General features: G+C 41.0%; 1 protein-coding gene across 1 annotated transcript; it reads right to left on the reverse strand.

Annotated features, from left to right (window-relative positions):
- Positions 1 to 3,839: 3,839 nt before the first annotated feature.
- LOC122362735 lies at positions 3,840 to 5,438 on the reverse strand. Its single transcript, XM_043264301.1, has 2 exons — positions 5,427 to 5,438; positions 3,840 to 5,324 (listed from the first exon to the last, which is right to left on the reverse strand). The coding sequence occupies exon 2, from the start codon at positions 5,076 to 5,078 to the stop codon at positions 3,840 to 3,842; it is 1,239 nt and encodes a 412-aa protein (XP_043120236.1). The 5' UTR covers positions 5,079 to 5,324; positions 5,427 to 5,438.
- Between the last annotated feature and the right edge of the window lie 9,632 nt (positions 5,439 to 15,070).

The following is a 15,070-nucleotide window of genomic DNA, read 5'->3' on the forward strand; positions in this document are numbered from 1 at the left end:
AATTTCACTTATAACTCTTGTGTGCATCAAGTGCAATAAAGTCCTTTTGAAGATGCATTCACTCCGCTTCCAATAATAAGACCAACTTCTGAGCTGGCCTTTCTACTATTGAGGTTTTATGAACTCGTTCTCCTTTCTTGTTTAGTCCTTTGTCACCAAGTGCTATTTTGGCCTTTCTTACCAGTCCATCCGAACTCAGAACAGTCTCAGTAATCCTTCCAAGCCTCCATTCACTCCTTGGTAAGGTTTCATCAATATCCATGACTATGTCACCAATTTGAAAGTTCCTTTTGGAGCATGCCAGCATTGTCGAGCAGCGATGTTGTGGAGATACTCTTTTTTCCATCTGCTCCAAAACTGTTCAGTAAGATACTGCACACGTCTCCATCTCTTCCTCATATACACATCCTCTCTTATGAACTTTCCTGGTGGAGGTAGGGCTGTGGTGGATTTCATGGTAATCAGATGATTAGGTGTGAGTGGTTCTAAGCTCTTGGGGTCATTCAGGTTGTCAACTGTAAGAGGTCGACTATTGATTATTGCCATGGCTTCATAAGCAAGGTGCGCAATGAAGCATCATCTAGCCTGCCTGCTGAAAGGGTGATGGTAGCACTAAGAACACTCCTTACAGTTTTGATTTGCCGTTCCCATACACCCCCTGCATGACTAGAATGGGGTGCATTCAAAACGAAATCACATTGTTTGTCGGTCAAAAAAGTAGTGAGCCTTTCTGGATCGAGCTCCTGCAGTGCCAAGTTCAGTTCGTTCTTTGCACCTACGAAATTGGTACCTTGGTCACATCTGATCTGTCGTACTGTGCCTCGAATTGCGATAAAGCACCTTAGACTGTTAATAAACGCATCTGTGGACATATCTTCTAACATTTCTACATGAATAGCTCTTGAACACAGACATGTTAGAAGCAGACCATACCGTTTGTGATGTTTCCTTCCTTCTTTAGTCACAAAAGGACCAAAGCAGTCCATTCCACAATACATAAAAGGTGGAGAAGGCTCTACGCGTTCTGAGGGAAGATCGCTCATCCTTACTGATACCACAGCTGCCGTTAACTCTAGTCTCGGTATAGTAATGATCTTTGAAGGAGAGACCCGGGCTTTGCCAATGAGAAAAGTGCAATGAATTTCATCATTCTCATTTATCATTCTCAGATAGGAACACTGACCGTAACCACAGGTACTTGCATCAGAGAAATGATGCATTTCGGTTTTCACAATCTTGCCGAATTCAGATGGTACATAACATCGTGGTATATTCACATTTCCCAAATTGACGAAGTCATTCTGCCATCTCACCCACCGTGGGCTGAGAGCAGGGGAGAGCGGATCATCCCAGCCTGTACCTTGGCGACACATTTCTTGCAAAATCCTCTTGCCATTCAGAACGCATGGAGCTACAAAGCCCAAAGGATCATATATGGACGCAACAGTAGACAGTATACCACGGCGTGTTGTAGGTTGACCCTTTAGTGGTATATGAAATTTAAAGCTGTCACTCTGTATGTTCCAATGGATGCCCAAAGCTCTTTCAAGCAGCATGTCATTGAAGGTGAGATCTTTTGTTTCAAAGTTTACAGCGCATTCTGATGCTGGTATATTCTGCAAAACAGTGTTGTTGTTTGATACAAACTTATGAAGTCTAAGACCACCCTTTGCACACAGCTCCCGTGCTTCCTTTGTCAACTGAATGGCCTCTTCTACTGTCTCTGCACTTGTAACTCCATCATCGACATAAAAATCTCTAATGATGAACTGAGCACCTAATGTGTGTGTTTGGCTGTGTTCATTGGCTAAGTATCTTAGTCCATAGTTCACAAGCAATCTGGGCGAAGACACTGCACCAAACAGATGCACTTTCATTCGGTAATCTTGAAGTACTGAATTTGCATCTCCATCTTTCCACCACAAAAAGCGCAGATAATCCCGATCCTTTTCTTGGACATGGAACTGGTGGAACATTTTCTCAATGTCACAAGTTATTGCTATTGGATGCCTTCTGAACCTTACAAGGACTCCTGTGAGATTGTTTATCATGTCTGGTCCTGTTAGTAAATGTTCATTGAGGCTTGTACCTTTGAATTGTGCTGAACAGTCAAAGACTACCCGTAACTTATCTGGCTTCTTTGGATGGTAGATGTCATGATGGGGTATGTACCACTTTTCACCATCGGTTGCATCATCATCCACTGCTTCTACGTCACCTCTTTCAATGATGTCATTCATATAAGTAACATAGTCTGTTTTGTACTTCTCATTTTTACAGAACTTCTTGTTCAAATGATTGAGTCTGATGACTGCAAGCGCTCTGTTGTCAGGCAAGTATGGTCTCTGTTTAAATGGAAGAGGCATTTCATAATGTCCTTGAGCATTTTTCCTTATTCCTTCCTTGAGTTTATCTAGAAACTTGATATCCTCTTGAGAGACTGTCCTTTCCTCTGCTGTAACATCCTTAAAGTCTGACTCAAGTATCCGAACTGCATCCACAGGTGTCAAAGCTGGTATCTCCCTTGTAGCTATTCTGTGACAAACACTGAATCCAACCGATCCATTAATGCTTGGTGCTGAGCAGCCCACAATACTCCATCCTAAGTCTGTTAGAATAGCATATGGTTCCTCATCCTTACCTAGTATGACTTGCTTGGGAGCTAGCATTCTGGGGCAGTTATATCCGATCAGTAAACCTACTTCACAACTAAGAAGTGGTGGCATTTTGTCTGCAATTATCTTCAGATGACTCCAGTTCTCAGCTTTATCCTGTGTTGGTATGTGATCACGATTAACAGGTATACACTCCTTTGTATAAACTGGAGGAAGACTGATATGTACTGATGAATTGTAACCTCTGACACGAAGACCAGATACTCTTTTACTCTTAATGATCATGTTGTCTCCAATCATTGTGGTTAATTTGAGTTTCACTGGGTGACTGTCCGTTTGTAGCGTATTACTAACTTCTTCATCAATGAAAGTAGTGTCACTCTGTGTGTCTAGTAAAGCATACACAAGCTGTTCAATGGATGGATTTTTAACTGACGACACCCATACCGGTACAATCATAGATGTAATGACTGACTGATCTTCACTGGTGATATTAAGTGACATAGCATTTGTAGTTTCACACTCAAGTGCATGTACATTGCTTACCATGGGCAATGGTCGTTCTCTGTTTCTGTCTTTGTCATAACTGTAATCATGAAGACATGTGGGATGTCGTAATTTGCATACATCACACGTGTGTCGACGACGACATTCCTTTGCACAGTGGCCTGGTTTTAAACACCCATAACAGAGTTTGTTATCTTTCACATAGGCCCTTCTGTCCTTTAAAGACCTCTCCATGAATTTCAGGCACTTATGAAGCTGATGTTTGTCATCTTCACACAACATGCACTGTGCTTTTAACTGTTCTTTAACTGCTGTTTGTCTGTCATTGTTTACAATTGTTTCAGTCTTAAAGACAATTGCTTTGTTTCTTTTGATTTCCTTTGAGATCCTTCTGTCTTGAGGTAACTCACGAGAATGAAGAGCATGCAATGAAGTGATGGGATTACACATGATTTCTGCTTCTGCTGACATGAAATTGACAAAGTCATGAAAGCTTGGAAACTCCTTTCCATTCATGAGGGCTGTAGTGACCTGACGGTTCCATCTGGAAGCTGCCCAATCTGGAAGTTTCTGTATGAGCTTTTGGTTCTCTTCACAATCGTTTAATATTTCCAGACCTTTAACATGATGTATGGCTTGCAAACAGGCATTAAGGAAGTCTGCAAATGTTCTCAGACTTTCTGCATCTTTGGATTGTATTTTCGCCACTTGGAAAGTTTATCCCAAACGCTCTTTGAATGACAAAGGGTTGGCGTATCTTTGGTTTAGTTTGTCCCAAGCATCTTTATAGGCTTCTTCGTCATTTCGAAAAAAGGTGCCCTCAAGATATTTGTGTGCTGAGCCACTCACATACTTTTTTAAATAATAGAGTTTATCAGCTGCTGGGATGCCCTTTCTATCTATTAATGACATAAATGACGCTTTCCAGTTTACAAACTGAATTGGGTCTCCGCTGAACACTGCGGGTTCAGGTATGGGTAACCTGTTAATGGCTATACTGTCCTGAACTGCTTGAGCAAGATGAGTTACTTCACTGAGAGGTGTTGACTGTACAACATTGCTTTGCTGATGTAACATTTTGTTTCTCTGCTCTTCTTGTTTATTCTGTGTTGACTCACTTCTTGTCTCTTGTTTTATTTCTTCATCATAGGATTTTACTCTGGCACGAGCAACTTCAATATCCTTTTCCACCTGTAGCCGTTCTAGCTCAAACTTTTGAGTTTCTAACTCTCTTCTGAGTTGCTCTTCTAAGGTTCTTATTCTCTCCTTTTGTTGTCTTTCCGTTTCCATCATCTTGTATTCAACCTCTTTTGCAGCCAGCTCTGCTGCAGCATCTGCACGCTTGCTTGCAGAACAAGAAGATCCAGAGTGCATGCTGACACTCATTTTTGAAGCAGTTGAACCATATATAGAGCGAGCATAACTATGTGCTTTTAGTTCACTTAGACGAACTTTTTCTCTCTCTGCATCAAACTCGCCATCTACAGTTGTCATTCTGTCATACACAAATTTGATGATATCATTGGTCACAGCTTCACATGCATCAATTTTACGTCTTAAATCAGCAGCAGGTGTAACATATTGTCTTATGTCACTGAAAAGTTTCAGAATACAGTTCCTTTTATCCTCAAGAGAGTCAGCAATTTCAGCCAGTTGCTTATCAGTTATGTCTGTTTTTAAGGTCTGTCTTGCTTTACGGGCATCTAACTTCCATTGCTCATACAAAGTTATTAACCTTTTTTCTTTCTTACAGCATTCATCTTTCTGATAAGCAAGCATTTTCTCCGTAGGCATACAAGTACGTTCGGAACGTCGAGGGAGTTCTGCACTGTCTTGTACATGACACTGGCGTTCTGCAGCAATTTTATCTTTATCTGCACCATTTAGATCCCTTTCCTTTTCTGTCTCTGTCTGAAGCAGGCTTCCAGTTATTTGTTCTTCTGTTTCAATTTCCATACTTAACTTGCCGACTACAGCACAGCGTCGCAGCTCCGTAGACCATCACGCTGATTCTGACGTACTGCCATCCATTTTCCTTTAGTCACGTTGAATCCGTCTGTCAGCACGTGCGGCGAGGATCTGAACCAGCGAAGGTAAAGCTCTTACTGTAGCGGACCCCGTCCGAATGATGGCCGAAACTTTTACTGATGTTTCCAGACTTTTATTTCTGTTCCCTTTCGTCTTCAGAAATCACCGTAAGAGCTGAACAAAGTGATACAAAACGTATATCAACATTACCTGACATATTCAGCGATGCTGACAAAAACACTTGTATTAAATCAACAGCGTATAAAAAACACAAACCTTATGCCTTTTAGGGGTTGCTAAATAAACTTGTTACATCCCTTTCGTGAACAAGTTTTAAGCCGTAATGAAGCGTTCACTCTCCCATTCCCCTTTTCTCTTTAGCGCCGTGCGTTGTGAAAAGCGGATTTTGTTTCAAAATAAAAGTCCCCCATAAACAACGAAAATAATTTGGTCATTAAACATTAAATATTACAAAGGCAACACCAAACAAAATAAATTAAAATTAACTCTTATTAAAGCCTGAAGGGGGACCCTTACAAAAGTCAAGCAATCAATTAACAAGGTATTATTATAAAGTAAAACTAGAATGTATTTCATTTGAATACACCATAAAATCAATGTCTTTCTGATGCTGGTTTTCAATGTTTTTTCCTACAATAAATTAAGTTTTTATTATAAAATAAAATCAATGTATTTCAATGTGGTCTTCTATGTTTCTTTCTAGATTTGACTCTCTTCATCTACATGCAACTGTTTGAGTTTTTGGATGCACCTGATGTGTACTGGATTAGCCGTTACCGATCTGTTAGTCACGGACTGTGTGACTTAAAGCAACATTCTCCCACGAGTCTACTTGTTGGAAAGAGTTTCTATCTGTAACTTCAGAAAGAGAGAGACCCAAGTGAGGGCAGAACATTCACCCTTTGTTAAATATGATTAAAGAAAAGTGTGGAAATGAATCTGCATTGTTAATCCTTTTGATGTTTTATTTAAAACAAAAACCTTTCATTGGATAATAAGAATTTGAAATGAGGGGAAATTATCATTATATTGCTTCTTGCTTCACAAAAATAAATAGGAGGGAAAAGAAAGCCCAAATTCTTTTCTATAACAGTGAGAAAAACAAAGAATATACTTCTGATGTGCAGCAAAATATGAGGCTATTAATATGTCACTCATCTGTCAGTTAATAAATGAAAAATGGCAGATTTAGATTTTTATTTTTTTATTATGCATACAATCACACTAAATACACTGAAACACAAAACACATTAACACTAAACGTTTACAAATATTTCATTAAACATGTGAACATATAACATAAATGCTTCAAGCCATCTGGCCCCAGTTGTTGGTCTCTGATTTTGTTGGCCGTGTGCTCCTTTTTTTCTGGAGGTGACCGGCTCACACTTGCATTGTCCTGTTAAAGTAACAGACAGAATGATGTGACATTAAGCAGATTGAATTATTATCTTTGAGAAAATGTAAAGATATATTGCTTCTACCATATTAAAATATAATACATATAGTTTTAAATAGTAAGGGCTATAGTGCATACGTTCTTAAGTAAGTCTAAATAAAACTTCATGGAGAGCTGGGACGTGGGCTGTGGGTCTTGATGTTTCTGCCTCTTCAGTTTAGGCTTCTTTTGTCACCTTGATGGTTTCTACACACAGTACTTTTTGAGGAGATGGCTCACACATCTCTGCTCTCCAGCTGATGTAAAAGACATAACCATGTAATGCCAGACAGTTTTAAAGAGTGCTTCTTCAATCCAAACATATATCTTTATAATATTTGGAAATATAAAGTCATGAGATTTTAAATAATAGATCTAGACATCATTGTAGCTTATGTGAAGACAATGAAAAGAACTTACTGATGCCTTCTGCTGCCTCCACTGCCTCTGCTGCTGTCTCCACTGCTCCCTCCGCTTCTGCTTCTGCTGCTCTGTGAGTCTTTGCTTGGCTCCCTGTCAGAGGTTTCCTGTAAAGCCCAGAATACACAGGCAGCACTTTTGAGGTCCTGGAGGGAATAGATAATTCCTGGGTGGTAGAGGTGCTCAGCTGCTCAGCAAGCCTCCGTTTTCCTGCCTTTGTGTGGCTCTGGTGGGCACTAGCGCTTTCCCTTTAGACACCCAGTAGGCAGTGGAGAACTGCAAGCACTCCTGCTCCCTGTGAGGTCCCGGTATATACAGGGTTCCTGTCAGGTATAGAAGCTACCTGTGTGCACCTGGAAGGAGAGGTCAGAGGCTTCTTCTGGAGGAGTTCCTTCCTCAATCGCTCAGGTATTTTGAGCCTCTGCCTATCCAGGGTCTTTTGGGGCACGGGTGCTGCCTTTTCTGAAGAGGCTCTGGGTGACACCTGTAGCAGCTCCTGCCTCAGCCGCTCGGGTATCTTGAGCCTCTGCCTCTCCTGGGTCTTGTTAGGCACAGGTGTTGCCTTCTCAGAAGAGGCTTGGGGCTTCTGCTGCAGTTCCTGCCTCAGTGGCTCAGAGATCTGTGAGACAGGTACAGGTTCTCTATGTAGAGACCTTGCAGGCATCGGTAGTCTCTTTGAGGACCTGGCAGGCACAGGTGATCTCAGATCATTAGCAGCCTGCAGCAGATGCTGCCTCAGATGCCCAGGGATCCTGAGTTTTCCTCGCTGCTGGGACCCAGTGGGCACAGGATGAACCCGGGGTGTCACCAGGCACAGGTGGTCCCTGAGGGAACCCGGCAGTGTCTGGTACTACCTGATTCTCTTTCTGCCTCACCTGCTTGGTGGTCCTCAGTGAGTTCCCACACTCCAACCTTCTCAGACCTACCAAGCACCGGTGGTCCCTGAGGTTTCTTCTGCCTCCAGTTGTTCCGTTGCTCCTTGGTCTTCAGCATTGCACCTGAGAAGGCTGAGCACAGAGACTCAGCTTTCTCTGATGCATTGTTAAAGACCAGGGATGAGGTGTAGTCCCTCTTCTTAGTAGAGGCAGGCACAGGTGCTTCCTTTTGGGATCTGGGAGGCATTCGTGCACTCTGTGTCTTCTTCTGCCTCCGTGGTTCCTTGGTGTTCAGTGCTGCCTCTGAGAAGCCTGAGCGCGGGGACTCAACCTTCTCAGAGTCATCACTGAAGGCCAGGGAAGTGGGGCATGAAGTTTCCCCCTGCCACTGTTCCCCACCAGTCAGGTGCGGTGAAGTTCCCATACTCAGGCTCTGATCTATGGGAAGGGAGACCTCCGTTATGGCCCACCACTGCTTTGCGGCGAGGGCAGTGCTGAGCTCATCTGAGAGCTCAGATAATGGTGACCGCACTGCACTCTCAGGAATGGGAATAAAGGACATTGTCGTGTTGATTTCTGAATCGGTGGTGAAAGATGAATGAAAAAAACTGCTGTTGTCTTTGTATCTGTAAAACACTGCAGCAGAAAGAGAAAGACAAGCGATGACATAGAATAGCAAACAATTAAGAGCCTGAAAGTTGGTGATGTCTTTTTGATTGATTTACTGCAAAATGTTTAGTTAAAGAGAGAGATAATACAAGAATCATAGGAAAATATAATCTATATATAAAAAACATAATTATTAACTGTATGTTAAAAAAGAAAAAAACAAAAATGAATTGCTCAAATCAATCGTTGCTTTCTTTCATCATTATTAAATTTACAAATCAACCTCCAATTTCCTCACGGACCTCCGCTGCATGCCTGTTAATTTTATCTCAAAGAACAAAGCAGATATTTGAAAAATATAGTTATGAAAACATGAAACAAAGGTTAAAATTCAGATGTAAAGAGAGCATACTCACTCCTTAAAACTCGCTACAAATTGAATGATGCATCTTCACTCATATTTATAGACTTCTCTCTGAACGTTCTATTGGAATGCAGCGATCATAATGACGTAATATCTGACCGATCTACTGGTCTAATTGGCTGAAAAGTATTTTAAAAAGACACAAATTAACATTAAAATAAAATAAATAATCTATATATAATTAAACATATCTAAAATAGCTACATTCATCATAAAAAGTAAACATGCAAGCGGTTTTATGAGCGCAGAGCGCAGCGCGTTAAGTTGTCGTGTTAATATCATAAACTGCGCTGTAAATGTGGTGATTATCGGTCAAGGTTTTGGCTTTCAGGAGATTTGTCTGTATGATGAAAACCTCCTCCTGATGGCAGTTTGACGCCATTCTTCTGGTTTGATTTAATTATTGACTATTCGATACATTTTCAGTCTCATATTTACAAGAATGAAGATTGTAACTAATGTTCTGCCTGAAGTTCCCTGATTTCACCACTGGATGGCGCCCTTTCTGCTCCAGATCACCTGATTGTTAGAGACTTGTAGCACACCTGTTCTTAATCATTCTTAATGACCAACCTTATTTAAATGTCTGACAGCATATTGTTCTTCTTCAGTCCTGATTTCTGTTGGAGTATGTTGTCAGTCAGTCAGTTGTGAGTCAGAGCTTTGTTTTTTGTTCCTTTTGTGTGTGTGAGCCACTTTTCCCCTGCCTTATGTTGAAGGGAAGTTTTCTTTTGAGACCTTACAATCAAGAAGTGTTTTTCTTTGTGGCTGTTCCTGTCCGATGACTCTAAGATTGTACTGGAATTATTTTGTTGTTCATCGTGAGTAAAAGATACATAAAGAATCATACTCAAAGCCTCTTGTTTGTACAGTAGTAAGAGCCAAAGGTTAACTCACCGTGGACCTGGGTTCGATCCCCACTGGGATCATAACATAGTTGTATTTGCTAAGGCAGTAGGTTAATAATAATATTATGAGATGTTTTTAGTATTTAAAATAACTGCTTTCTATTTAAGTATATTTTAAAATGTAAATTATTCCTGTGATCAAGTTAAATATTCAGCATTTTCTTAATCCAAGTGTAACAATATACAGTACACTATATAGAGTTCAAAAGAGTTATTTCAACTTTTATTAAGTGATAAAAGCATTTATCAAATTACAAACAATGCTGTTATCCAGAACTTTTTATTCATCATCAAAACCCCCAAAACATGATGATGATGATAATAATAATAATCATCATCATCGTGATTTTTTGACCAGAAAATCAGGATATTGGAATTATTAGTGAAGGATCATGTGACTGGAGTAATGATACCTGATTGATTTTGTTCCTAATTAACTGTAAAGAACAAATCCTGTAAAATTACACAGTGAAACTACTGGCAGCTACATTTGCCTGTACAATGCTGCAATTTTACAGTTTACCTACTGTAATTTGCTGCAACGGTTTATTACTGTAAAAAAAATATTACAGTATCATGCTGTAGAAAATATGCTGTACAGTATAATACTGCCAAGTATTTGACTGCTATTTACTGTTATTTTATCACATCTGCTGTAATCTCCAAAAACTGTTTATTACTGTTGTTTTTATACTGTTTATTACTGTCCCTTGTGTTCTGTGACCTGCTTTAGTTAATTGTCTTAGCGTCTTCACGTGTGTCTTATTTATTAAGTATTTACGTTGTATATTTAAGTCCTGTGGTTTCAGTTCTGTTCGTCCGATCTCGTCTATGTTTAACGTGGGTTTAGTTCATCTGCCTGCCTGCCCGAGGTACTTATCCTGTATATGTGTATGATTAAACTCATTTAATTGATATTCTCGTCAAGTGCTCCTTCACGCTAAACCACACCGTGACAAAGCTAATGTTTAGAAATTTTTTTTACAAACAAAAGATCATTACACATTACACTTTTATTAAAATGTTTAAAGCAATTCTTAACATTCTTCTTCACCAGCGCTGGATTAAACAGAACATAAAACCGTGTCATCACATGAACATCCTGTTCCAGAATACAATGCAGTGACATCACAAACATAACATGGCTATGTAATCTATACTTACTTTGCAGATCTACCTGCAGAACTGTAACGTTATTTAACCTGACTAGATAAAGCCCCACTCAAAGTCCGTGAAGTTTTTGATGAGAGCGGCCACCTGAGGATTCACAGTTGCTGCTTTTCTTTCTGCACAAGCTTCCCTCTCTTCTTGGACATTACTTTGGTTCTCTTTTGTTCCCCTTTTAGGGTCCACACCAATGAAAGCGTCTAGAATGTAAAACCAGAGAAACATAAGATATTAGGTTACGTAAATAAAGAATAATTGCACTTTAATCAACAAAACCCATTCTATTATTAAGACTGTTGTCATTATGGCAGCATCTGCACCATCTTTATGTGGAGGTGTTCGAATACTTTTATTTTGAAATGTATTTTGTGAAACGGAGGCCGGAAGTGAAGGGCGTGGTGGAAGCGCGAGAAGAAATCCGGAGGACGAGGTGCGCGAAGTCACGATCAACAGACAGAAGAAACCCGAAACTAAAAGTAATAAAGCTGAACTCTACGCCAGTTTTCATTTATAAGTGGACAGCAGTTTTACGAGTTTCGAGGTGAGCTGACTAGGAGCTGGACCGAGCTTGTGCTGCTGCTGTGGACGTTGTTGAAGCTGAACTGTGAGTGTGATGCAATAGGGCGTCGACCATTACACTCCGGAGAAAGTGTGCGTGGATCACGAATGGCATTGTAGATTTTGTAATTTATAGTTGACTATTTTTGGACTTTCTACAGTTTGTTTCAGTGCTTTTGGAATAAGTTTTTATCGGACATTTGAACTTGTCAACAGAACCGTATTCGTTCGTTCTTTCGTCAACAGGAGATTTTTCTGCTTACTGGAAGCGTACATGGACAGTGATTTTTGCTCATTTTGCTGAACTGTTCTTTCTTTGTTTTTGAGAAGAAAAGACTTAAACAGGTTTTCAGTAATTGCAAAGATTACCCTGCCATATCGGACACTCCAGTACCAGCCCAGTTCTGTGGTGAGGTAAAGGTTGACGTTGAGTTGTGATTATATATATTTTTCCTTTTTATATATATCTATTTGAATCTGAAAGTACTGCTGTTAATTGTCACCACAAGTAAGTTTATCATTGTGCATTCTTTATTGTTTTTGGTATCTTCAAAACACTGAAAATAAATGTAACATTTTCGTTATCTTGGAGTAGGGGCATTCCTCCTGTCTTGTGGGCTGATAGAGGGAAGAAAGGTTAGTATTTCTATAGTTAGAGAGCTGCCGTGTACATTAACTTTGAACTTCAGTACTCGTCAGTCTTGGCCACAAAAGACATCTAACAAGGCAGGTAAAAGCATACTTATAAATTTAAGTACAGAAATTAAATGTGCTAGTAGTTAAAGACCTAGATCTTGAAGCTCTAGTAAATCAAAGATACAGTTAACATCTTTGTACCCCTACACTGTAGTGAAATTTCCGCTACATAAAATTGGCGTCCACGAACAGGATCGTTCTTAGCCTGATCTCTGTATTATTGTGTTATTAGTATTCTGTCCCAGGTCTGTGAGCAAGAAGAAAGGAGGCCAGAACTGGAGGTTGAAGAGGAGTTTGCTAAGATGCAAAGGAGGTTAGCGGAGACAAGCTGGAGCTTTGGATCATGCCAGATCGGAACAGCGAGAAGCTTTGTCATGGCAAAAGCTGTGATAGAGCAGCAAGCCTCCACTCGTGCTACCCCAGCAACAATTTACGTTCCAAGAGAGCACAAACTCGTTTGACTTCACTGGTTCCACCAAGCCTGGAGACGGAGGTAGAGGAGTGGATTCTTTCCATGAAATCAGCGTTCGCATGTGATGAAAGTACCAGAGGAAGATCAGGTGAAGCTGATTAAACCGCATTTACAAAGGAGAAGCTAGAGATACCGTGAGGTTCATGCTGACGGAGGGATAACAGTGTGAGTCTATCTTCAAACTGTTACAAGAAACCTATGGAGACAAAGTTCCTATCGGCACAAGATTAAAGGACTTTTATGATCGGAAAGCAAGCACCTGCTGAAACTATACGTGCCTACGCATATGACTTACGAGAAAAACTTTTACAAGGTGAAGCGCAGAGAGCCTGGTCGCGTTCAGATGAAGAGAGTGTTCTGGAAGGAGCAGTTGGTCCTGGGATTAAGGGATGATTTATTAAGAAGAGAGATGGGCGAAGGATCAAGGAAGAGCAAAGTCTGACTTTTGCACAGTTGATGCAGGGCGCAATCACCTGGTCCGAGGAGGAGGAGGCACAGCCAGAAAGTATTTTAAAACCCCAGTGCGTGCAAAGGCTGCAGTTCACACTACTGTGGCGACTGGCGACAATTCATCTCCGCTGACATTGGAGAAATTGCACGATGCAATAGAAAAGATAGCTGCATGTCAGGAAGAATTATGCAAAATGGTACATAGTCAAGGGAGAACCGATTCGTCAAGGTGTGTTATGAGGCGGCAGCCACTAAAGAATAGTGAAGGAGAGTATATCTGTTACACATGTGGTGAACCAGGTCACACCAGTAGACACTGTGGTCAGGAGTAGACAGTTGAAGGGGCCATGGTGCTGCATCTTCACCATTAGAAGGAGCGACTGAGGGGTCAAGAGGGGGCTTCATCGAGTAACACTGTGAACTCAATGGGCCATCTGTAGTTCGGAGTCATACTGCTGATTGGAGAGCAGAAGAAGTTCCACAAACTCTAAAGGACAGTGCGTTTGGTGACTGCTTGACTGTGGATGTAAAGATAGCAGGAGTACCCACCACGGTGCTTATTGGACACAGGCTCTGAAATTTACCTCCATCTCAGAATCTCATTTCAAGCAACATTTTTGGCAAACAAGGAGAGCATTGACATCAGCTAACTGGGTCGTCTAACTGCTGCAAATGGACTAGACATTCCAGTGCTCGGATGCTTGCAGGCAGATGTGGAGTGCCTGGGAGTCTGCTTCAGGAAAGTGTGTTTTGTGCTCACCCAGAAGCTGATGCAAAGGAAATGAAGGGATTGGATGGAATTGTAGGGATGAACGTGCTTAGTAGAATTGAAAAACTTAGTGCTGTCACGAAGGAGTTAGACAAAGAAAGTAAAACCAAGCAACTTGTGGATGCAAGCGTGAGGAGAGTAAAAGCAAGAGTGGATAAAGATGAGAGACTCTTGGGACCTGGAGGGAAGGATAGGATTTGTTAAGGTGTCAGGAAGCAAGTTGTGACAATCCACATTTAAGTGAGAAGATTGTAGAAGGCCACTGCACCAGATTCCACACCAAACAAAGCATCAAGTACTTGTAGAGTGCACAGATTCTGTTACCCTTCTAAAGGACTGTTAATAGCCAGTGTTCTTGCTAGCCCAGAAAGGTAAGGTCCTGTACGAGTGTTAAACCTGTGTCAGAAATCTGTCAAGTTGATGCGAGATCAGAATTGCAGTCATGTCCAAACCAGAGAAAATAGTACCCAAACAAGTTGTGGAATTTGAGGAGGATATTGATGAGTTGCGTGTTAAAAGCATGTCCAATGCAACATTAATGTTGAGAGCTTACCCAAAGAGTTGTCCATTCCGGTCCAGGTGAATCAAGAAGGACTGACAGACATGCAACGTGAGGAGTTAAATGCACTGCTGACCGGTACAGTGATGTTTTCTCCAAGAACGACACAGATTATGGTTATACCACAACAGTTATGCATAGTATACCGACAAGAGATGTGTACTACCAATCAAACAGCGTCACAGGCGAAGTCCCACCTCACATTTTCAAGAGTTTAAGAGACACGTGCAAGATCTGGTCAGCCAAGGCATACTGAAGGAAAGTTGCAGTCCATGGGCCTCTCCGCCCGTCATTGTGATAAAGAAGGACGGAGGTGTTCGTTTCTGTTGTGACTACAGGAGACTTAATCAAGTCACATTCAAAGATGCTTACCCCTTCCTCGTGTAGAAGAATCTTTGGATGCTTTAGGGAATACAAAGTTATTTTCCACATTAGATCTCGGCGGTTATTTCCAAGTGGCAGTAAGTGAGGACAGACCGGGGAGAAGACTGCTGTCACAACACCTTTTGGATTGTTTGAGTGGACACGGATGCCCAGCCACCTTTCAACGTTTG

The sequence above is a fragment of the Puntigrus tetrazona genome, chromosome 18 (genome assembly GCF_018831695.1).
Source record: "Puntigrus tetrazona isolate hp1 chromosome 18, ASM1883169v1, whole genome shotgun sequence".
Lineage (NCBI taxonomy): Eukaryota > Metazoa > Chordata > Actinopteri > Cypriniformes > Cyprinidae > Puntigrus > Puntigrus tetrazona.